Genomic DNA, 25,498 nt, shown 5'->3' on the forward strand with positions numbered 1-25,498 from the left:
ATTATATTGCTTGGTGAAGTCTGAAAAGGGTCACTTGTCAGTCAAGAGAGCTGAGACAACTGTATTTGCATGCCTAACAATGAAACTTATGAGTGAAAGACTGAGTAAAACTGTCAGCTTTAAAAAAACCACTGTAAACATCAGGTTGAAGTGCTGGTTAGAAGTCCTCCAGCAGGCACAGCGGCACTGGCGAGGGGAGGACTCCGTACCCCTGCTATGACAGCTAGCTGCAGAAATCAAAGCAATGAAATGGGAAAAGCCGAACTTTCCCAGTCTCAGGGAAGTCAAACCAGAACAGGAATTCACCACTGTTCAAAATCATGCCTGCCAATAACCATCCTGTAACAGTAGTTGGGCAGCATCTTTGGAGTCAAAACTGCAATTTCTGCATTATAGTACAGACTTTAAACAGGATGACAGCTGAATTCTGGAGAGGAGGAACTCTGCTCTCCTTTGGGGACAACGAGCACCTAGTGCTACAGTCCCAGTCTTCAGGTGTTAGGCAGGCAAAACTTGCAGATGGTAAATACGATAATTTAAAGCATGCTAGAGTAGCTCAGAAATAACATATATGGAGAAGGAGAAAGGGCATTTCAGGTGAGATCTAACATATCATTTTTATGGAGCTCTATTTCGCTGTTGCATAACATTGAAGAAAACCTCTTCGGCTGCTCCCGGCTTTCCCTGCCACCACCCCCCCCCCTTTTTTCTTTTTTTTTAAATCACTTGCTAACAAAAATACAGGAAAATCCAATAAGATTACTTTGCCTCTCTGTTCTAATACAAGCCAGTTTAATATAGAAAACACTATAATCAGAGTGACCAACTTCACTGCCATATAGAGAAAATAACACCAGTCAATAACAGCCTACATCTGTAGCATTCACTGTTACAACCTCTGCATTAAAGAGAGAGGAGCATGTCAGAAAAAGTAAAAATCATGAGTTTTCCACAAAAAACATTAGGCAGCTTTGTCAGATCTATAGATATTTATCCATTTCTTATTCAACACGCTTCCTCAATCTTTTTTCTTTAGAGAAAAACATACTGGCGCTTTGTTTAAGAGACATTAAGTACTGGGTATAGTAGTTGGTACAAAGCTCTACCCCATATTTTAAAGACAATTTGGTTTTTCTGTTAGTGTTGGTTTTACCATTTCACATCAACCAAGATTTCTCATGCTGTACAGATATTTTGATGACATCTCAATTTAGAGGATGTGGATAACTATTGTTAGCAATAATAAGTGGTGATGACAACGGGCACAAAGCACACCTTTACTCTTCAACAGAACATATAAACTATGGATGCTGATACTGTAAATAAAATCAATGGCCCCACTTTATCACTGAATGAACCTCCAGAACAGGAGGTGCTAGACAGATCATAGCCTGATCTCAGATAATTATTTTGTAATGATCCTAGGTGAAAAACACTTTTTTTGCCAATAACCTGCACATTACCATAGGGAAGACTCAAAGCTTCCTTGGAAGCATACTATTTCTGGCTTACTGAAACCAGTACTTTTTATTTTTAACTAAGTGTTGAAAATATTTCAGGAAGAATTGCCAAGCAAGCCTGGACCACCTGAGCCAGATATCCTGCTTTGCTGTAATACAGTCTATTTAGGGCTGCCTCAGAAGGTCACTCATATTTCAATTGCTGCAATACGTCACCACCTTACAAAATGGGAGAGAGTGATATCAGCAAATAAAATTGGTGCCTTGTCATGCCCTGGTACTGGCTTTCTGCTCCCAGGTGCAAAGTGTGATGTTAGGTTTAAATTTAAAGAATCTGAGTGACTAAACCTAGCTACAAACTCATGAGTAAAAGACAAACTGATAGAAGCATCGAGCCCTGGACCTCTAAGAGAACACACAACTGCACTGAATTTGACAGAGTTGAGGCATTTCAGTGCTCAATAGCAGTAACTCTGGAACTGCTAAAATGCAAATAGTGTATGACTTCAGCCACGATGAATTACATTACATTAAAAAAAACATGTTTCAGAATTTCTGTTTTACAGAGGGTCAAAATAAAAAAATCTTGACAGGATTCATTAAAACTAAAATCTTCAGACACTTTCAAGGTATGTCATTACATATTTCACAATTCATAAGTCAAAACTTGGAAAGGAAAATAGCGTGTCTTTATTGATAGTCTGCCACAAATTATTGTATAAACTTAGAGTTACCCAAAAACGTATCTGCTATGTGGGAAGATCCTGAACATTGCAAGCATATCTGCAAAAAGTGGATGCTTTCTTATAGTAGATAACAGAAGTGCTGTTACCAGCTCTCACTATAGTGCCATATGCAATTAAAGTATTGTTTTATACAAACTGTATGAGGCTCAGTAGAGTCACTGTCTCTTTGTTATTGCAAACACAGAGATGCATACTTTAACGTTAAGCCTTCACTGACTTCAGTGGGGCTCCCTTGTCTCTTAGGTGAGCTTGTACACAATGTTTGCAGGACTGGAGTTTATGACTACAAAAGCAGTGACAAGGGGGATGAGAACAGACATACTACAATAGGAATTCCAACAATTCAATGCATCCATCTTACTGAAGGAAACAGTATCTTTACATACCATTGAATGTTAAAAACAAACAAAGATGTTTAAGCACAAAGTATATATTTATACCAAATAAAACAACTGAAAAAGTATTACATAAAGAAAAATAATGTAACAGAACGTACTTAAGTACCTAACTTACAGTCATGCTCATATCTAAAAGTAACATTGGTAACTAATATATATAATTTTTGACAAGGGTGCATTTAAGAGTTCTCTAACATACAACATTCTAAATGTGGAGAGTATTTTTTCCAAGATACAGAAAACAAATTATTTTACACAGGCAAACCTGTTAATTTGTATAAAAAACATGCTTGTAAGTGAAAAGGTCACTTTAGTACTAATTTACCAGATGTGTGAAAGCTATGTAGCGTTAATCATGTTGAAATTGTCTCTCCTCCTTTTGCATTGGTGAGCGCCAACACTGAATGGTACAATATTTGATCTGTATGGTTTACTGACACTGCAGCCTGTTTCCAAGCCGTAGCCCTGCGCAGGTGTTGAACAGCACAGTACTGTACAGCCCCATCTCTGCATGTAGTGTATTTATAACTAAAAGCTACTACAATTATTACAATGATTTCTGTTTCAATATATACATCAGTATAAAATACTACCCAAAACACTTTTGCATTTCAAACAATTTTAACCACTTCATCAAACAATGCATTTGCAGAATTAAAAAAAAAAAAATCCAGATTAATGTTGATTGCCAACAGTACAGCATCTCTATAGTATGTTTCCTAATAAATGAGAGAACGGAAATGTATTAAAATCAATTAAAATAAGTATCACAAAACATAATTCAGGTTAGAGCAGTTCAAGGATTCCCAGTTTGTCAGTATCTACCCTAAGCAGTGCTACCCAAATACAGTATAAGCCATTTAGTGTTTCTACAATGAGAAGAAAACATTCATATATTAAAGCTGTGACAAACACACAGAAGCAAGGAAAGAAAATTTGTTCTGTACTCATCCCTGTTGTAGCAAGGTACAGCATGTCAGGAGTTTGCACTCAGTGCATCGTATGTGCTATTATACCTGGATACAACTGTGGAAGACAACTGAAATGGAATCAACTCTGAATTTCCTTGCTGTTGTGGTTTTATGTCAGACCATTCAAGTTATAACAACTTAGTGTCTTTTTTTCCTGAAGGGAAGAAAGAGAAGAATTCATAATGAAATTGTAAAAATGCTACTAAAATCCCTATCTTGGACACAATAAACTGCTTTAGGAGCTACTGTGTCATTGCACAATATAAGTGGCCTATTAATCGCTGAATTATTGGTGTAGCAGAATGTATATGTCATTGTGGATGTGTTTTGAAAATTGGTATTTTAAAACCTGCTTGTATGCCATAACAAGTCGCAAACAATTTTATGTATTTCAAACACTAAGACCCTTACGTAAAGTAGTAAATGTAGATTTGTAGTGGCAAATTTCACATCTCTGCCTCTGCTGCTTCAGTTTTTAAAATGAGACTTGGTTCAGAGTTTTCATTCTTTATATTATCCCAAAACAGAACTACTTCTGAAGCATAAAAAAACTCAAATGATAATAATACGGGGTTTTTTGTTGTTTTGTTTTGCTGGTTTGTTCCAAACTCGAAAAATATCCAATGTTTTTAAAAAAACACAAAACAAAAAAACCCCCAAAAATCTCTCCCCAGGAGAAGTCCCTGCTAGCTGAGATTTTTTTCAAAACCAAGTTTCACGCTTACGGTATCTTTATAGCCATGTTATACACCCTTGAAAATAAAGGCTCATGTTGAGAATGGTGACAGGCCCTTAATTATAGAGGTGTTAACTGATGACACTATTTTTTATCAGAAAAAAACAAAAGCCCCATAAAACTTCATAGCTTATACTGAAAGTTTGATTCATGCTCATTTTGTTCATTTAAAAATACTCTTTGGAAACTGTGTCAACTCCTGCAGACAACTTAGTGATACATCTTTTCCTGTTAAAATAAAGATAATTCATATTCACCTCTACCCCATGCTAAGCTCTACTACTAATATACACTTCATTACCTGCTCATGTCACCATCTAACACATATCTTTACATTCTTCTACATATAGTGTCCAGGGCTTATTTTTCACCAAACAGAATTTGATAACTATTACACTTAGGAGTTTTTCTGAGGATTTTTTTTTGGTGTTCTAGCCTTTTCATTGCAACTTAAGAGTGATATTAACAGTTCAGACTTTTTTCCATGCTAACTTAAGAGAAACTTTTCATAATTTTTTTTCCCATTAAGGATTTTAAAATCTAAACTCACTTAGATATCAAAACTGAAAACCAGAAGAGAGATTAGATGTATCTGTCATTTTAAAATGGTTTCTGCTACTTTAAAATGCATTTTAAAATTGTACATACAACACTTAGGATTCTAACTTTTACATTGCTGCAATAAGATTCTAATTCAAAATCTTGCAAATAAACATGAAAAATAAGCCACTGGTCGTGAATTCTAATGGATTACATTCAAAGCTAGCCTTTAAAAAAATAAAAAAGTTACAGGCAAAACATACTGGTTTATGTACTCACTAGCTTATCAGGCTACAATAGGCATGTTTTAAGTATAAAAAAGCAGACAATTCAGATTTAAATAAGACTATGTGAAATCAGGAAAAAACCCTTAGATTTCACTATTAAAAAAAAAAAGAGAACACCTATAATTACTTCCCATCCTACAGCTACAGTTAAACCAACTAACAAAAATAATCAAACTATTTTTGACAAACAAAAGTTAGGCTAGAATATGTGGCAACAATCAAAATTCATATATGTTTCTATGTAAAATGACTCATGATTTACTATAACATAAAATATGAACAAGAGCACTTTGTGACTAATGGAAGAGCTACTAGTAGAAACACTTAATGCCAAACAGTCTTCAGCCCTCCTTTAAGTTGTATCTCCAAATCAGTATTGACTTCTTTTGACCAGATACATCATTTTTGGCTTGTCACCCCAGTATGTCATGTTTTACCACTTGCCACAGGCAGCAGGAGACAACTAGCTGAGCAAACTACAAGCAGTGACATGCAGAAATTAACTCTCAAATCTGAGTACTTAGATAAAATGATATGCAAGCGCACACTAGGACAAAAGGAATGGCATTCGTCATCCAAATAGGCTCATCACCCCTCCCCACCCCCCTTGAACAGTAGTTGCAACAGCAATAGAAAAAGATCAAGAAGATGTCTGTTCTTCAGAGTCAACTGTGGAAAAAAGTCAGCAATATATAACAGCAGCGATGGACAAGGAAGAGCAAAATGAAAAGAATCTTGTTGAATATCTGTTCATTTACTTTTTCTGAACACAAGCCAAAGTGTGCCACACTGGCTTGTTCTGAACTTCAGATACAGATGTCCTAATCTCCTTAGATCCTTCACAGATTTAGAATTCAGTCTCCCTGAGGCCCCTATAACCAAGTAAGAAAACTCTCTTTATCTAGCTTGGTGGCTGCCAAGACAGATTCCATGTCATTAAGGATGTCAGAGCTCAAAGCCTCTTGCAGACTTGGCATCAGTTCTTCTCCTTCTATATTCATCCCATCTCCTTCCAGTGTCCCAAGGTCCACATTTGTCCCTGGAATGGCTTCAAGGTAGTCTGGGAAACGGTTCTGATGGGACGGTATGTTACTTTGGCTGATACTGTCACCTAGTTATAACACAAAGCAAGATGGATATTAAATATACTCGAAGTACCAAACCCACAATTTATCAGGACAACTGGTTAAAGGTTAATCATATATCTCTTGCATCATACAAGCAACATGATTCATAGAAATCCATCACAAAAACCAAAGATGACTTGACTGCGTGCAGATGTACAAAGAACATGCCTTTGTTTCAACCTTTTCACCTCCTGACCCAAATCTCTACGTATCTTTGATGTCATTTAGCATATTTTAATTTTTATGCTTAAAGGAAAAGACAATATTGAGTCAAGCATTGTTTTGCAGCAGTATTAGCAACACTGGACAAGGCACTATTCTTAGGTCTGAACAAATGATATTACTTAAAAAAGCAAATGAACACTCAAATTCCATATAACAGGAGTGATACTATTTATGAGTAATCACCCATCCTCTCAGTAGAGTTGATTACAAGTTATGTTTTTCACAAATCTATCCATAATATTTCTATTAGAGAAACAGAAGAAGGTGGAAAAACAATGCAAAAATTATCACAGCTTCTCAGAGTTGCTTGTTTTCATTGCAAATGGACACAAGTATATTTGGAAAACATGCATTAAGGCTGTACACAAAAACAGACCTGTATCCATCTCATCAACACTGTTCAGGAAGTCATCGGGGGTTCTGGGGACACTGTAACTGCTCATGCTAAGTCCACTATCTGTGCTTTCATCTCTGGAGTGATATGTTCCACTGTAACAGAAGAAAGGGAGGAAAAAAATGAGGGTAGAGTACTGAAGAAATTAAAATAAATGCTTGTTTTTGAACCAATTCAAGGGCTTTGAAAACACTGCTGTCGGGAGAAATGCTCTATTCTAATCAAAATCTGAAGCCTTTGTCTTTGTGAGACACCTGAGTTTTGTTTTATTTTATTCAGACCTTTTCCAAACCATTGGAAGCATATCACAGATAGTCCCTAATTATTATAAAACAATAATAATAACAGCATACCCTTTCACACTTCTGTAAGGATAAAAAAGTATTTCTAACTACTGAAGTCCCCACTTAACCTACCACTGAAATCTATTTTTAGGTCACTGCTGTTATAAATAAGAGCTATAGTTGGAACTCCTTTAGTGATTTTTCAATTGCTTCCCACTGTTGCATTACTACTAGTTCAGTCGTACACGTCACGGCAAGAGAGCGCCCTAATATAAATCAAATACTGGTACAGAAGCCATCCTGTAAGCAAACCCTGTTCAGAACAGTCTTGTTGATGGAACAGTTAACAAAACAGCGATGGCATGGGACCTTACATGCATTCGCTGCCTTACTGCCATCTGACTGCCAGTGGAGCGAGGAAGACCAAGAAAGCTGCAGCACGCAATTTGGGATGGGCCGGGGGGGGAGAGCAGGGAGGGAAGTAGGCCAGTGTATTGAGTTTACATGGCAAGGTTTTCGTAGCAGGGGGGCTACAGGGATGGCTTCTGTGAGAAGACACCAGGAACTGACCCCATGTCAGATGCAGACAGTTCCAGCTAGCTCCAAAATGGTCCTGCTGGTGCCCAAAACTGAGCCCGTCAGTGACAGTGGTGGTACCTTTGTGATAACGTATTTAAGAAAGGGTAACGAATGCTGCACAGCAGCTGGGAGACAGGAGTGAGAAGATGTGAGAGCCCCAGCCCTGCAGCCCCCCAGGTCAGTGCAGAAGGAGGGGAGGAGATGCTCCAGGCGCCAGAGCAGAGATTCCCCTGCAGCCCGTGGGGAAGACCATGGTGAGGCAGGCTGTCCCCCTGCAGCCCAGGGAGGTCCACGGGGGAGCAGATCTCCACCTGCAGCCCGGGCAGGACCCCACGCCGGAGCAGGTGGGTGCCCGAAGGAGGCTGGGATCCTGTGGGAAGCCCACGCTGGAGCAGGTTTGCTGGAAGGAGCTGTGGCCTGCATAAGCAGCTGTAGAAATATACCATTACCTCCCTTCCCCCTGCATCTCCTAATACCCAAGCTTCACAAAATATTTTCAAAATCTTCAGGTTGTGGTAGCATTCACTGAGAATCCTTACTGATTTTCCAGTTTGAATACTAAATGAAGATCAACTTGACTTACTGTTTGAATTAGCATTTGAAGACATACTGATCTTTCCCATAATGTGCTCATGAAATATATAGTGTATGCCTTTTTGTCAAGTATGAAGAACCAAGCAGATGATGGTTGAATAGCTATTCAATATCGGATGTAAGTAGAACGCCATCAGCCATAAATATATGTATATGTATTAGATTTCACGAAGACATCTTTGCCACACAAGAAAGAAAACCTAACATTTCTTTATAGTTAAATCATAAATATTTATTTTATTTTTAGATTGATTTAAAAATAGTGTCACCACACATTTGATAACAATCCTAATAATTAAGCTATTTAAAACTTATGTGAAAAAAAATGCTGGTTTACTTCATGGGACCAAATACTAAAAACAGAACTGAGACTATGCTGAACTAAATCACTCTAGTAGAGGCAGCTTTTTGGCTGCTGCTCTCACACTTGGAATGTCCAGCCCTTCTCTTCAAACCACTCTTTAATACACATTCCCTCTTTCTTCAACAAGGATTTCTTCATTTAGTAGTCACACCACCCAAAATTACCACACGCAGCTAAACTGCATTACTCAAAATTGAGTGGATGCTTCTTCAACTAATACTTGTTAGAATATGTGTATACAAAAGAAATCCCAATTTAGGAGTTAAATGGAGAATTACCATCACTACCAATATAAATCTAACAGACAAAAACATATAAACAGAGTGGCAAACTAAAAGGTGAAATAGTCTAATGAAGTCTGCATTGCTGGATGTCCCATTCAAAAAATAAAATATACCACAATGACAGTAAGAACTGAAGACAGCAGGCAGAAGATTGACTACATAAATCAAAACACTACTGTATATTTTCTCAAATTGCTCCAATGTAGCAATTATTTTCTGAGATTTTTCAGATGTTCTGATTATGTAAGCAGCGGAAAATATTCAACTACCTAAGCTTTGGATATTCAACTTTGGTACCCAAAGTTAGGAGGACTGTCTCACCAGGAAATTATATATACCCTATAAACATAGAAAGAAGTATTTCTCCAAGTCTGAACTTAATGGACATCACAACTACTGGACTGCTGCATCCAATTCAGAGATAGCAACACATACCCACAAATTCCTTTTTTAAAATTCCTTTCCCTTATCCACATGCCAGAATTAAGTGTGGTAATGTACATAAAATTACTTAGGAGGGACAATGCTCAAACGAAAATGCAAATTAAGATATTGTGAACTCAAGTCAGGTACGGGTTTTCAGTATTTTGCATGGGGTAAGGGCTACAAAAAAAGCCCAGTTAAACATATTTGCAATTAGGCAAGTAGTATCTTTTTGCACCTTACAGAAAATAGTTCTTGCTAATTATCAACCTGCCAAAAAATTACAGGCAACATGAATTTGCCTTTTCTAGCTTTTTTTTTTTTCCTGTTTCTAATTAATGGTAAAGATCCATCATTTTATATTTCATGTTCGTAGACTCACAATGGATAAACTGCGTTAGTCCACTGCCGTGGCCATTTGAAACTTGAAGATGTTTCTTTCACATCAAAAAACAGGTTTTGAAGATGTGAGTATTCTATATCATTTAAGAACAAATTTCAAAATATACCTGGGCTCAATGTATGATGGCAACAGCCTTCCAGAAATTCAAGCTAGTATGTTACTATAACACATCAAGGCAATCATCCATCTACAGAGGCTTCTCATAGGACAGCAGGTCAATTTTAAGATTTCTTGTCCTTTTTATTCCTTGGGACAGGGCCAGCACAGTTAAGGCTCATACCAGATCCAAGGATTAATTCTATGGAGGACAACCCCTCCCTCTAACAAGAAATGAAGTTTTCTAATCAGATTTGTCTGTGGAGGAGGTAAGTCTTCCTGAAGGGCTTATCCAAAATTTGGAAATACCTCTTACTTCCTTAGGGAGAGTTTAATAACAAAACATTACTTTCTTCTCCATGTGCAAGGCTTTTTTTTTTTTTTTTTTTTTTTTTTTAAACTTAGTTTTCTCCAGTATATACAAAGCACTGCGTGCCTTGAGACAAACTTTTTTTCTCACTCTCACAGTAGCACACATAACACTAGCACAGAAAATACTTAATGCAGTAGGCAAAAAAGCTTAAGAGCAACAGATGTTATTTACATAACCTAAACTATATGAATGACAACAGATTCCACTGGCAAGATGGAGGCTATGTTCTTGCACCATCTCCACCGAACTTTACTAATTTTGAGAATTAGAGTGAGGATAGAGTATATGAAATGACAGAGACATCTCCTGGAAAAAGCAGAAAATGAAACAAACTTAAGCTAAGCTGATGGAATATCAGTAACTGGAAAAGTTACATGGAATGACAGTACATTTTTAGGGATGAAGAACCTAAGTGTGTGATATTAGCAACATGAAGTTATTTAACAGAACATGGGAAGGTATTTATAATTGCAGCAAAGGTTTACAAAGATTTTAACTGTTTTCAGCATCTAAAATTACGGCAGGTATTTAAGCTTGCCCTACTCCAAAATCATGCCAGTTCTAACATGACGTGGACTTATTACCTTACAATCAGGTTTGAAACTGTATTGGTGGCAAAACCCATGGAAGTCAAGATTTACATTGAAAGAATCAAGATGAATTTTGTGGGGTTTTCCACGAGTATAATAATGTACCATTAAAGAGAAGGATGAGTATGTTGTTATAGTTCATGAGCACTTACAATAAGCATCCTAGAGTTAGGATAACATTTCAAGGTAATGCAGAAAAGCAGTGATGAACTCTGACAGAATACGTAATTCTTCCCTTTTATGGTAGGCGATACTGAGTTGATATCAGTTTAGAATGCTGGCAAAATACAGTCCAATGAAGAACTACAAAATTAACTACTCCAACTTAAGATCAACTACTTGATACTGCTGAAAGGTCAGTAGATTTTTACGCCATTAATTAAAAGTTTATGTGGCTTGGAGATTTGACTGTTCTACCATTTTCACCTTTTCTTTCCAGCATGCTAAGCAAAAAAATACAGATACAATTTCTCAAGCTACAGAAGTTTCTCCAAAGCTGTAATGGTTAGTATGAAGTATTTTCAAGCTGTAATTAGAACAGTATTTCCAACAAAACAAACACTCCAACTTAGAGGGATGAAGGAAAAATTTATATGAAGAAGACTAGTCTATACTGTAAAAATCTAAATCCTGAATTAGAAGACCCACTTCAAAATAATACAGCATTTAAAATGAAACATGCGACTGTTTGCAGACCTAACATTAGCAGAGTAAAAATACTGCTAAATTAAATACCTGAAGTGAAGGGGAAGGGTGAATGGAGAAACCTTAAAATGAACCTCAAGGTGTAGTCCTAAATGTGCCTCAACAGTTCATTTGATCTCATAGCAAGCTATTCACAAATTCTTCTGAGTCAGTAATTTGAAGTGACTGTTAGTCAACAGATTATGCAGAGGCAAACATGTTATGACTTTGAATAAAAAACCTTCCTACAAGTCTGAACAGACTACTTCCTCCCACAGGAGACAGCTTTTAATCCTCAACTTTTACTAGACTTGCCATTTAAGGAAAGATTCATTTACAGCTGTGGCTTTTGGCACAGACAGATGTTCAAAATAAACTATTACATGCACCAAACAGAATTCTAAATCAATTTTTTTCCCCTCTAGCAGCTACTCCTACAAACCTGTTAAGAAAGGGATCAGAACTATTTGTAGTCATTGTTCTCAGTTCCTGAGACATTCCAGGAGATGACACAGGATTTTGAGATCCACCGTCTTGTTCCATTGTTGGAAGCTGGCTACGGAGAGCCAATTCCTAGAACAGGAGGAGGGGAAGAAAGAAATATCATGTTAGGCATTTGAATACACTTTTCAGATAAACAAACACATGACATTATAGGTAATTGAGGCTTTTACTGTTTGCAGTTACAAGATTTCAATAAGTTTCTGAAGACAAAACAAGAATTTTTACTGGCTTCAATGACAATGAAAGTTCCACCAGTCAAGCCCAGTATTACAGAGACTTCACTGTAAATATATTTATGGATATATATCTGTATGTTTACATAAATCTTTTCTAGTTCACTTCAATATCCTTTTGCTAAGTCTATTCTTAAGATCAAAAAAAGAATTGTTAACACTATATGACCCCTAAGATATGTCTGTCTAGCTCTGCTGACTAGTACTTTTTTCCCATTTCTTTTAAGTTCTGATTTAGTCCCTGGTTTCCTTACCTTGCTTGTTTCATTCAGCAAAGTTTAAAGTCTTTCCCTACAAGTTCCCATTTACTCCTCCTGTTTGAGGCATGCATTTTGAAACTTCTAACTGATCAAATCAGTGATTTGTCCCACACATAAATCTTAAAGCTCTTCAAAGGAATTTCTTAGTAAAACTAAGACACTGCACTTCTGAAGTTATGAACCTAGACTGCATATATGTTTTTACACATCTGACTGTGCACCAACTTGAATCAATTCATCCATAAAGCTTGTCATTACTATTTAATGAAAGTAAGTTTTAATATGCACAAAATTAAAGGTGGATGGAGATAAGCAGCATTTTACATAGTTTCCAGTGCCCCCTCTCTCCCTTTTAAAATAGGTAATCCATGAGTTACACATGTGAAAAATAGAATAACTTTCTTCAAGCAGCTCTCCTAAAATATCATCAATGGCTCACCAAGTCTGTGCTTTGTTAATGTAGAGACTGGTAAAGAAATCTATTGACTATCTTGTTACCCTTATTAATTAGTAGTATGTGATTTCCAGGCTGTGGCTGGGAAGCTAATCTCAGGCAAAACCAATCCTGTCAGTCTTGACAATACTCAATATTTCTCACTTGTAAAATAAGCAGCTTTCATCCATTCTAAATTAAGAGCCTAAGGACTACTGTAGACTTTTAATATATAAAAATAATCTTTCTCCAATTCTTCTTCAAAGTGATTTCTTTTTAAAAAAGTCTAAGGCTATTTTATTTTCCGGCAGATTGTGCCAAATATTGAATGCTTCCCTACCACCTGGTTGTTTTTTTTTTCCTTTTCTAATCTGCATATGCTTCAATCCCATTCCTGTGGATTATTATTCTACATATTCCTTTAATATCAAGTTTCATGTTCATACTAGTTTTTCTCACTCCAGTTGTACTAGAAGGTTTTCTCACTCCAGTTGATTACACCTTTGCAGAAAGTGTACAAATATACCACTGGTTTTTGTGTTCATCACACGCAATTGCCTACTCCAAGTAAATCCAGTCCTCTGCTCACCATCACTTACTTGGCCACTGTTCTAATAAACAGTAATAATACTCCTCCTCATTTTCAGATCACAGGATGGTAGGCACCTTTTAATCATTTCTATAGGCTTATCCGTCTGATTTTCATTTGCTTATGTAATAAAACCAAGCGCAAAGACTATATTATGAGGTCTTACAGCTAAGTTTACAAAATTCTATCAGTCACATCAGCCTTGATACAAGAAGGTTGATATACAAGTGGACTCAATCCATTTAGGAAAACAACAACAACAACAACAAAATTTTCTTTCCTGGAATGCTTCCCAAATGGTGATCTGAGGAAGGCAGAAGGCCTTAGAGCAGCCATCCCAGAGATGGCTCAAGAACTGCTCAATCACACCACAATCTTTATGCCATTCCTCTGGAGACTAGTATTCTTCCCAATGTCACCTGAGCCTTCCCATCTCTGAGAAACTGCCTTCCTGTGGTAGCTACTTTTAAATATTTCTATCTTGCTAGCTGTCCAATGAAAGAGGAAGGAAGGAAAAAAAACAACAACAACAACTTGATTTTGCACCACTACTTCTGGAACATTTTCAGCCTTGGATTCATACCTGGAATACAGTACACCCTTCTTCACTCTGATAGCAGAGCTGTCAATCAGTGAGTGCTCTGCTCTTACGTAGCTACAACTGCCTTGCTGTGGCAAGAATGCTCTGTCCTTTTCCCCTTCCCTCTTGCTTTGATCTGTGCGTTGTGTTTTTATTTCCTTGGGCTGCAGTCCCTGACTAGGATGAAGAAGTGGAGCCAAAAGTGCCAATGCCCCAAAGAGTCATGACAAAGCAAAAGCAACGCAGAGTCATTTCTCTATGTAAAGCACTAAAGTGACATAGTATCTCATTGTGTGATAGGCCTGGTCTTTCCAATCAGCACTGCCTCTTGATGCAATAGTTTTTAAAACAAAAAGGGGCAGGGGGCAAGGAAGGAGAGAGAAGAGAAATCCATGCAGGTCCCCTTTTCAAGAGTTACTGACACCAGGAAAGAAAACACACACAAATTTCTCTTCTGTACCTTACGAAAAAAAGTCATTACAAAGGAATAAGCAATTTGGAAAAACGGGAAAGTTACCTTTGCATTTTCTAAATCCTTAGAGGGTAGGAGAGATTGAAGTTTCGTCAATGTATGAACTTAAATAGTACGGTAAAAAACAAATGTAGCTCAGATACTAGCCAGCTAAAAAAGAAAAATCACATTTCACTGAAGGCCCACTAAAAAGAGATGTATTAAACCAGGAGAGAGAACTGTATTTTGCTTATTCTTTGGCACATACAACATAGTAAAATAAAGCTTTTTAATATTAGTACTACTTTTATCCTTGTTTCAACAACATTGCTAAAAGTGCAAAACTACAACTATTTTTAACTATTTGTAAGTAGCATTACTGCTACTTTTTCAGGAGGCAGAACTACAGCACTTCCGCCTAGAAAGAATGTTATTCCATTACTCATTCCAGTAATAAATTTCTATCTGGGGAGTCTGAAAGAGAAAGAAATTACCAAAAAAGACGAGCTCTTCAGAAACAAATACAGAGCAATTTATAATCATTCCATAAGATAAGCAAAGTTTTCTACAAGCCCTGAAGAGTGTATTAAGACTATTTTTCCTAAAAGGTGCATGTAATGGAAGCTAAAGTTGTGTTGCTTGGAGAATGGTCTTTTCATTTCTTCTTCCTTATAAAACTGATTTTCAATAAAAAACTTATGCCTTTCCTATACTTAAAAAAAACCTATGGGAGTGTACAAGCCTCTCCCAGCTCCAAACAGAGCAATGTGAACTCTAGGCTTTTAGTTCATGCTTTAAAATATATCCTTTATTAGAAGTACTTAAAGTCTGGAGGCAAAAATAAAACCATGACAAAATCCTGGCTTAGATTTCTATAACTTGATCTCATCCTCTTTTTCTAAGTATGTCAAACTTTTTTTAAGTACCTCTGGGAAAATAAAAGCTTAGCATTCCTATTGTTAACACAAAAGCTGAATTTTGGTTATTACATAAAGACCAAAATGATCTCTCATCTCCTTAAGCAAAGTAATTTTAAAAATAAGGTCAGCATCGTGTAATTTATCTGGCTGACCTTATCAATTTTTTTTAAATAATTGCATACAGATTAAGTTTTACATGAATTTCCAGGTCATTCACACCATGTCCAAATTAACTTTATAAAATTACTCTTTTCAGCGCATTTTTATCTTCATCGTGCTTTTGAGGAAAGGTAAAAGACTCCCTTGTGCAACTCACGTATCATATGCTTACTGTATTAAACATAAGATATGCTACTCAACTTTAATTGATATATCCTTATAATTGGGGGGTTTTTGGTAAATTTACTTTAAAAGGTCCAATTGTAACATTTCTGCCCCCAAACACTGCTCAACTATCAAATGATCCACAGGCTTCATTCAGCTGGGGTGGGAGAGAAGTGTTAGGGGAAAGAGAAGACCACAACACTTATGGGCAGACTTACAGCACCAGTTATTTCTTCAGACCAAGTATTTATATTCTTGTTCGAGGGCCACAAATTTACAGCATATGTACAAAAGAAACAGGGAAAACACATGGACAGATGAAGACGAGTTCAGCAATGAGGAATTATGTAATTAGGGAAGAGTAAAGGGGAAGAATAAATCATTCAGTGTTGCAATCATAAAAACCAACAAAATTAATTTAAGAGGTGATACTGATAGAGTGATAATTAATTGTATTGTAAACACTTGCCAAAGAACTCAATGCTACGCAGAGCATTGCAAGTGCAGATAAGGCAGCATAAATTGGAGTAGACATTTGTAAATAAAGTCTGGCTTCTTATCTGGTTTTGCAGTCCTTTGCTGTGCCACTGCTTCATACTCCTCTTACTGTCTCTCTGCCCGTGGCTTCAGTACTGCAACTGCCCAGCCGAGGTGTCTCGGAGCACCACTAAGGCAGGTACGTGTCAGCAGGAGTCAGCAATCGTGAAGGCCACACAGAGCTGGATGGCCTCCCTCTACCAATTTTCGTTTGCTTCTAGCAAAAGCTGTTATTCACGGCCACCTTGTACTCAGGTCAACATGACTCATATCTTCTGCTGACCAATTGCTTTAGCAATTGCTTTAGCAATTGGTACTTCTGTGATTAGGTTTTGCAACTGCAAACAGCACCAGTGACTCCAGGAAATCCATTGCAGTGAGCTACAACTCCTGTACAGACACAAAATGTGTCCTGAAGCAATTAGGGGCATAAAAAACAATGGCAACGAACGCAGATTTGATTTACTCTATAGACTTTTAGACTGGGTATTTGTCCATAAAGATCTAAATTCACAAGCAAGCAACAAAATTATTTTGTTAAATGCTGCAAGTGGAATCAGAGCTTCTGAATTTTCAAGTTACTCATATCTTTCCTACTGTGTAACTTCTAGCTACCAATGCTCAGCATTTCCCCCTTAAACCAACAGAGAGTGTGAAACAAATTCTACAGCTCTTGCCACACAAACACCTTTCACTTACTTCTGTGGTTTTCAATAAGGAATGAAGCTATACTATTTCGGAAGCTGAAGAACATTTAAAGCACTTCGTTCCCAAGATGGCTGAACAACAGCAATGTTGCTGTTGCAGTAAAACTAGCTGAATTCCACTTTTTGTATATTTTGATGGCAGCCAACATACCCTTACCCCCCAAATCCAGCCACACAGGACTCCCTTTCAGTAATGCTTGCCTATTTATGTCCAATCATGCTTGCATTTTCTAGACAGTCTTTAAAATAGTACCTTAGTGTACTGCTTATCAGAAATACCAAAGACTTAAATAATAATTAGGTCAAGGAACATCTCCATAATTTCTAGAGGACATCCAACTCCAAGCTGAAATTGCCAATGCTTTACAAAACTTTGTTTTATTTAATCGCGTTTAGAAGAAGCAGAGTTTGTTAGTCAGGACCAAGGCAGATGTGTGCTTTGATCTCTTAATCACTGTGGGTCACAATCCAGGGGCAATTCCAAAGTGACTTTTTACTTATCATTACAGGCGGCATATTCTTACCCCTCCCTTCAGCTGGAACTAGCATTTGCACAGCCATACACTAAGACAAGTAAAAAAACCAACCTAGCTGAAAAATAATTTTTCTGATAGATCAGGTGTCTGATCCGTCTTGCAGTGTAGCCACACCAGTGCTTCAGCTACTAGATTATGAAAAAACAATGTTAGACATATCCTGTTCTGCTGCCTTATTATTAAGGCAATCTCTGGCAGACAGCTGAGTTTAATGTCTTAAAACTGCTGCAGTTCAGTTTGCCAGAGCATGTCTACCAGACCTCTCAGAAGTCATTTTATTAAGAAGAAAGTATTTTGCTTAAAAAATACCACATAACTCCTCAGCTGGAGTCTTCAGCCCCAGTTTAGGATGGCTCTAGACAGCTGGTTAAGCCTTCTCCTGAATTAATTTCTAAAGTCATGGCACTGCATAGGTGTGCTGCCTTACCTGTAAGCCTCATGGTACTCCATAACAAAGCTCTGTGCAACTGATGCAGAGTAAATGACAGGTACATGACAGATTATCTGAACTAACCTTTAGCTACTTAAAATACAAGCGTCTTCCTAGAAACAGATGCCTATTTAAATAGAGGCAATATGCTAAGATTTGTTATTACATGCTGAAGTTACTACCATAAACTAAAGAAGTCAGTTCATTAATTACAAAGATTTTTGGAAGGTAGTCCAGTGAATAACAATGGTTTGTTACCTAATGAAGTAAAATATTCCTGCTAACAATAACGTAACAACATTTCAAAGAAAACTGAGATAAATGCATACAAAATTGATTTCTGTCACTTGGAAACTTCAAGTTACAATATTGTACATGCTGCTCAGCTCCCTTATCTGCGTGACAGTTTTTCAGTAGTATTTTGTTATTGGTTTTGAAGAGTAAGAAATCAGTAGCAATTTCGGTTCATTGTGTAAAAGAAAAATCTAACAGAAAACTTAAACCACAAGGAACAAAGCAAAACTTAGTACTAGTAAAAAGAGCTATCAAGTGAGTAAAACACAACAAAAGGACAGATAAAATACCTGAAATTTCTCATTTTAGTGGGAGTAAATATTGTTTGTGACTACTGATTAAAAAAAGTTCAATCAGAAGCAAAAATTTTAAATGAGAAAAAAACTTTGTTCAAAAAAGACTCTTCACTGTATCTTAGCTAGCCCTCCTCAAAACTTTTCATATAATGGATCTCTTCAGAATAAGACATATCACAGACCATTTTCTCTACCAAATACCAAGCAATAAGGCAAATTTAAACCAAGGGACACAATACAGCTATGAATTTGCTGCAAGTATCTTTTAATTTTCTTCCTGTATCTTGTAAATGTAATTTTAAAAAATGTTTCCGTATACCAGTGATCGTATCTTCACTGGTCAAAAAAGCCATGTTCAAAGACTAAATGGCTGGCTTCAGTACCTTCTCTCTGTTTAAAAAAAAAACACAAACAAACCTCCCCCCCCAAAACAACCAACCAACAAAACCCCAACTAAAACTCAACATCAACCCCTCCCCGCCAACACAAATACCCTTGACAAAACCAGGACAAGTCATTTATCTTGTTAATCTAGGTGGGCTTTAGATAACACACGAGGAATGGGAAACGAGAAATTCAAGAGACAGCAGTGTTTGGGATTCACTAAGAAACTAAAATAACTATTGCCCATGATTTCTACCAAGACTTGAACACAAGTATATCTTGTTATTTAAAGACATATCACAGGGAAGAGAAAAACAAACCAAAATGTAAGTCCTCAGTAAAATTCCATCTTCACTAACAGCATGGAAGTTCAAGAGTACAGAATTCAAGACTGTACTTGTTTTTAATGATGTCTTCCTTCCTTACTTTCTAGAAGATGTCACAAATCTGACAGTAACACAGCTTTGTATCGGTGTACATGCAAAGTGACTGAAAAAAAATATTCTACTGAAAAATAGTAATAGTGTCTTACGAAATTACTACTGTCCTGGAACATTGGAATCTTCCCAACTAAGCTGATGAAAGGTGTCAAACACCAATTAAGACGAACTTTTAAAAAAACAGAATCATAAGAAACTAAAATAATATTTCAAACCCAGTAACTATTCAATACTATAAGTGCTTATATTTTATGCAGTAAGAGCAAAGATGAAAGAAAAAAAAAGAAGACACAAAACCAAGTGATTCAGCAAACAGTGACAGACTGGCCATATGTCTTTGCAGATTCTTCACTGAGTAGGGGAATTTCCAGAATGTCACTCAAAAGTTGATAAGAAGTAAGTCCGGGGCAACAGAACAGAGAGTATGAGAGGTACTTCATAAAATATAAGGGACAAAAGAATGGAGACAATTAACAGAAAGCACATTCCAGGTATGCAGGACTACCAAGAAAGCAGCACAGAGATAACAGAAAGGTAAGTTGGAAAGCACAACTGAGCAAAGTAGCAAGGAAGCAGCGCTGTATCTGGTTCTCAGACAGGAATCTCCACGCAGTGCTAGAAACAAGCAGCAGATACGGAATGAGTGAGCACATAGAGAGGAACCTATCACATAAACAGCTGTGTAGTATGCTGATCTTACTAGCAAATACCCTATTAGCGGCAGACAAATAAGAAATCTTCCAAGTCTTAGCACAAGAAAGTAGTCTGCACAACATCCAAGAATAATGCCATCAGTACCTCAACATTATTTGCCTCTATTTCTTTCCATCATATACTGGAAGGCAAGAAATCTGTTACTTAACATCTAGCGAATTTTATGATTTATACAAAAGTTGACTTGCCATCTACTTTAGGTGAGACACTGTTCACAACCGGATGCTAATTGCAGGAAAATTGAAGGAGAGCTACTGGGGATGGAGAGAAAGTCAAGTTACTCAATCTCTTAACTAAGACAGGTAGGCATCTAAGGTGTTCACACATAAATGATGATGAGCCTAAGTAACTGGACAGATGGTTGGTGTTTTCAAATTCCTAGGATGTATCAATAGCTCTTGTTTATATACAGTAAATATGGAAGTTGTAATTTTTGCTTCAAATACCTTCAACTTGGACATTTTTAGAATTATAATAAAACACACCCTCATTCAAACAAGAAGAGTCTTTTACAGTACTTGCCACAAAAGATGGAGCTGAGCAATTGCTTAATCTTTCCAGGAGGTATTTCAGTGCTAACGCTTCCATACATAACACTTTGAGTGTTAGTGTCACCACAGCATACTACAGTATCATGGCAGAGAGATAAAAACTGGCAAGAATACAATGTTCACTCAGTACCAAAAATCCTGAACAAAGATATCAATACAACATTGGCACTGTATCCAGGTTACATGGACAAAAATGTCAAGAAGGAAGAGGAGGTTGGGCTGGATGCAGGATGTTGGACTAGATGACCTCCACCAGTCCCTTCCAACCTATTTGATTCTGTAATTAAGAAAAGCTCAGAGATCCAGTTAAAAGTTATGGAATACTTCTCAGGTTTTTTAATCCATAAAAAAGAGATACTTCATTAGAGGTGAGCTTCAAGAATGCTGGTGTCATATAATTTCTTTACAAATGGAAGACCTTGGCAATCCCTCTCTAAAATAGACTTAGTCTTCCCAGAATTAAGAGCACTGAATATATCAAGATTTTCAGTATTTCTTAAAAGAACATCTAAAATTTAGCAAGAGAAGCTATTATTCTTCCCCCAAGCACAGCTTTATCATCATGAAAGCAGATAATCCCTCTAAATTTCATTAATTTTATTCACAAAGGAAAGAAAGGATCTGTCAAAAAGAAAAAGTTGACCAAAGAAATGTTCATTCTTCCTATAGATTTTTCACAGATTCAGAAGCTTGGCTATGACCTGACAGGATGTACAGATTTGGACTTCAATAATAGCATCATTGGAGAAGGCAGATAACATTTGCCTCTACAGTACAAGGCCTCAAGAAGCACTTAGAGAACAATTTCCATAAGCAGTTCTCTAAGCACCTTCTTCCATATGTGGCTGCTCACTACATTATTGAAGTGACACATGAAAACACAAAAAATACATTTAGATCATACAACATGAATAATCTAGTATTATAGAACTTTTAAGTTTACACGATTGCCTACTTTTCTATCCACCAGATCACTCAAACGCAGCTTGAGTCATTAGCAAATGCAGACTAATAAAACTGATCTCAGGCAGGTGAGTATACAAGTGAGCCTGGTATGAAGCCACTTTACATGTAACTGGAATCCTGATTTTTGCATAAAACCTTTCATCAGTTCCCATCCCAAACAAAGCAGAGTGACCACTACATATGCGTTTAATTAACTATCAATAAGGTCCCTTTGAGTTTTTGCAGCTTTTTAGTGTTTTAAGCCACAATTTCAAGAGGTTCCAAAAATCTGATCTTATTAAGTATGAAACTGATCCCCAAGTTCTCCACACGCTGCATACTTCTGAGTTGGCAACAGGAAGAAGTTACTGTGGAAGAGTGAACAATTGGATGACAGGACTTCAGCCATACAAGAAAACATAGAATACACTTTTGGCATTCAGTAAGAAAAACACGCCTTCTGAATGACCTAATGGTGGCAGAAGATAAGGTGTTTCTAACTGGTGTGGAGGAATGTGCTGCTCTGTTTATTCCCTTGTATAACAGCAATTCTTAAGGAGTTTTTTTCTCCTCCATAATAGGATCTACTATTGATCAACGAGATCATTATATGGTTAATGCTCTGTAAATGAATCAGATGGTTACATCTCAATTAGAATGCTTCAGTTCTAGAGCTGCACTGATACTGCCAAACAAAAAAGTATTTTTTCCAGGGTGTCAGTATTATTTCTAAGGTCTAAGGTCCTTATTTTGAAGATGATCTTCTCAGGAGAACTAGTAACGTACAAATTTTGTGGTACTCTTCAGAATGCAATAGGACACCAGTACTCATGGCTTCCAAACACAGGATGCTTTCTTTTATTGTTTTTCTTGCCTAGTGCGTAGAGTGTTTTTTCTTAGAAAAACAAAGTACAATACAAGCCAATATAAACATTGTCCTAAGAACTGGTAGATTAAGAATACTGTTAGCAATAGCAAGCAAGAAGCTCTCCGAATATATCCATAAATCCACCCTTTCAGATATTCATTCCATATTCAACTTCTTAAGAGCCTAAAAGAAGTCTGCATTAAACTGTTTATTATGATTCACATTTTGACCAATTTTCTTTTAGTATGACCTTGGGAGGCTTTTCAGAATTGTTTTTTCCTATACAGAAAATGTATCTGTGCAGGAGCCTGTTAAATGTCAAAATGGAATAATTACATATTATTTCCCCATAGCAATTATTTTGTTATTCTAGTCTATTAAATAATTCTGTTACACTGTACATGCTTAAAAATCATAAATATTTCAAGTGACTTTTTATTAACTGATTACAGATATCCTTCTTTAAGATCATACCTGTTTAAACAAACTGATAAGAACATTCATATGAACAGTACTTAAAAGTCACAAACTACTACCTTAGATATAATAGGAGGTTTGCTTTAAATACACATCTTGATGACATCAGGACTGGAACAGCAGTATCCTCAAGAATGCTAAACAAGAAGGTTGTTTTCAATGCAGAAAAATGTGCAATGAATTCCTTATTTGCTTTTAAATACTGATATAAAGTTGTGGTAATGCAGCACTCGTAAAAACAACGTTAGGGTCGTGACCAGAGAAGTGGTTCAAAAATGTGTATGGCAGAGCTTGTTTTGTTTGTTTTTCTTTTTCAGAATGCCTTCATGTAGCAAAAAGTTCCCCTGCTAGCCTAATTTAATGCTTTCATTTTTCTAATTATGCTGAAACATCAGTTAAGAGCCTACCTGATGTTTTGGAGAATTTGCTGTGCTGGGATTGATATTCCGCAATGCCTAAGAGTAAAAATAAGATGGATAAAAATTACTTTAGCTGCATGGTTTGCCTATGCAGGCTGTCTTATAAACACCATCTTGTAGTATCAAGCCCCCAAGACAGGCCAGATGAGACAGGATAAGGGAGTTAAGAAACTATGAAAATCACGACACAGTGAAACAAAACTGACAGATTTACCAAGGATGCGTACTTGACAGGTAAGCTTAACAACCAGGGAGAACAAGGTGAAGGGAACTGGCTGTCACCTGGTCCAAAGTTAGTCAGGTTCTTAATGACAACTGAGGAAGAAGACAATTAGAAGCCCTACCTAGAAGCATGGTAGCACAGGGTAAAATGTTTGTTGGTGGATTAATTGCAAAGCAGGAACAGCAGAAGCCCAGGTGCTTAAGCGGAGAGAAAGTCCTGATGTCACCTTTGCAATGTATTCTTACCTAGAGTGCTATAAAAAGTAACGGCTGTAAAGATGACCCATCTTACACCAAGAGATGCTGAAGATTCCTACAAAACAGGCCTTGACTACAAAGGGGATAATGGGAGTCAGATTCCAGGACAGAATACTGCAGGTGATGAAGAAAGAGAAAAGCTGTCTTTGAGGACATTAAGATATTATCCTCTCCTCATACAAGGCCCATCACCCAAAGTGAAAAGGTAACAGGGTAAGATTTTAGAAGGTCTTCCTCAAAGAAAAGATTAGTGCTTTCTCTGGCAGTGTCAAAAAACCAAAGAATATCCTAAGTACGTAGCACAGATGATAGTAACTCTTAAAACATTCAGATGGAAAAATCGAAGCAGAAGGCTTAGAGTCAAAAGGAAGTCAAGCCCAAATTCAAAATCCAGAGATTCCAATGTCCAGTCCTACACTTTAACATTTGCTACAGCTATATTCATATAGTAGAAAAATACTGAAAGGAATAGTTTGCAGCCTAGTTATGAAGTTTGAAATTCTTCAGCATATGAAAACCACAGATTCAAAATGCAGCACGAGTGATTCAGTTGTTCCATGCTCCACTCCACCGTTTAACAGATAAGATTTTAGCAACAAGGTGTCTCCTCAATATAACTTCTACAAACTTTAAAAGTACTTTGAAATCCTACAGACTGTAACAGGTTCTAAAAGTGAAAGACCTTCCTCCACTTAAAAGTGAGAACTAAAGCAGCTGTGGGAACCAACTTCTTGCCTTTTTGCATGACTCAGAACTCAATGAATATGAAATACATTCTCAAGAGAAATATCCAATCAGATCAACAGTCCATGATGTCACCCTAATAGTGAAGAAGCCTGTTCTCAGAGAGTTTTGTTAGAGAGAAGAATGAGAGAGGAAAGTAAAATCCTTCAGTCTGGTAAGTCAGATGCTTTCACTACCAAGCTGATACCAGTAGCAGAATGAATGCAGACCTTTTTAGATCTCAAAGATTTTTGTACAGTCACTGGTCTTTAAGACTCACTGAAACAACAATTTACCCAAAACAAAACATAACATACAAAAGAAATAGTGGAAGTAGGTGTCTAACCTGTGGCCTCACCTGCCGAAGCAGTTCTTGATGCTTCAGTCTCAGCCTTTCCTTCTCCATCTGTAGCTGCTGAAGTCTCATCTGTTGTTGCTGATTGGAGCTACTTCCACCCATCACACTGCCTTGGGGACTCTGAGGAGCCAGAGGGGGTGGCTGCTTCACTGGAGCACTTTGGCTGATTCGCTGATTCATGGCTAAGGAACCAAAACAATAAACATTGAAAAATGAAATTCAAACAAATACATGCAAGGCAAGTATTATCCTTAGAAGGCATATATTAAAAACTTTATAAAATTACAAGCCATGACAGTACAAAACATGCAGCTACACTGATGTTCAGACTGTGAAATGTATGCACACATGTTATTCCTGTGAAATCAATGCAATGGTCTCATGTTTAAGAGTACATACTTGTTCTAAAAGGTTCTGAAAACAGTTAAATGTGTAAGTTGGTGAAAAATTCAAAAGTGGTAGTAAAATATTTCAAGTTTAATTAGAA

General features: G+C 36.9%; 1 protein-coding gene across 8 annotated transcripts in view; it reads right to left on the minus strand.

Moving 5' to 3' along the window:
• Nucleotides 1–2,127: 2,127 nt before the first annotated feature.
• YAP1 (Yes1 associated transcriptional regulator) overlaps nt 2,128–25,498 on the minus strand; it is a 96,319-nt gene continuing 72,948 nt past the window's right edge. For 2 of the 8 annotated variants that reach the window (XM_069808317.1, XM_069808313.1), the window contains 5 exons: nt 25,000–25,193; nt 23,439–23,486; nt 12,001–12,131; nt 6,867–6,979; nt 2,128–6,249 (listed from right to left, as the gene is read on the minus strand). In XM_069808317.1, coding sequence (XP_069664418.1) covers nt 6,011–6,249; nt 6,867–6,979; nt 12,001–12,131; nt 23,439–23,486; nt 25,000–25,193 — 725 coding nt within the window. In that variant the 3' untranslated portion in view covers nt 2,128–6,010. The remainder of the gene's footprint in view (nt 6,250–6,866; nt 6,980–12,000; nt 12,132–23,438; nt 23,487–24,999; nt 25,194–25,498) is intronic. The other 6 variants (XM_069808318.1, XM_069808314.1, XM_069808319.1 and 3 more) reach the window with 3 other exon arrangements.

This window comes from Haliaeetus albicilla, chromosome 20, assembly GCF_947461875.1.
Source record: "Haliaeetus albicilla chromosome 20, bHalAlb1.1, whole genome shotgun sequence".
In the NCBI taxonomy this organism is placed as follows: domain Eukaryota; kingdom Metazoa; phylum Chordata; class Aves; order Accipitriformes; family Accipitridae; genus Haliaeetus; species Haliaeetus albicilla.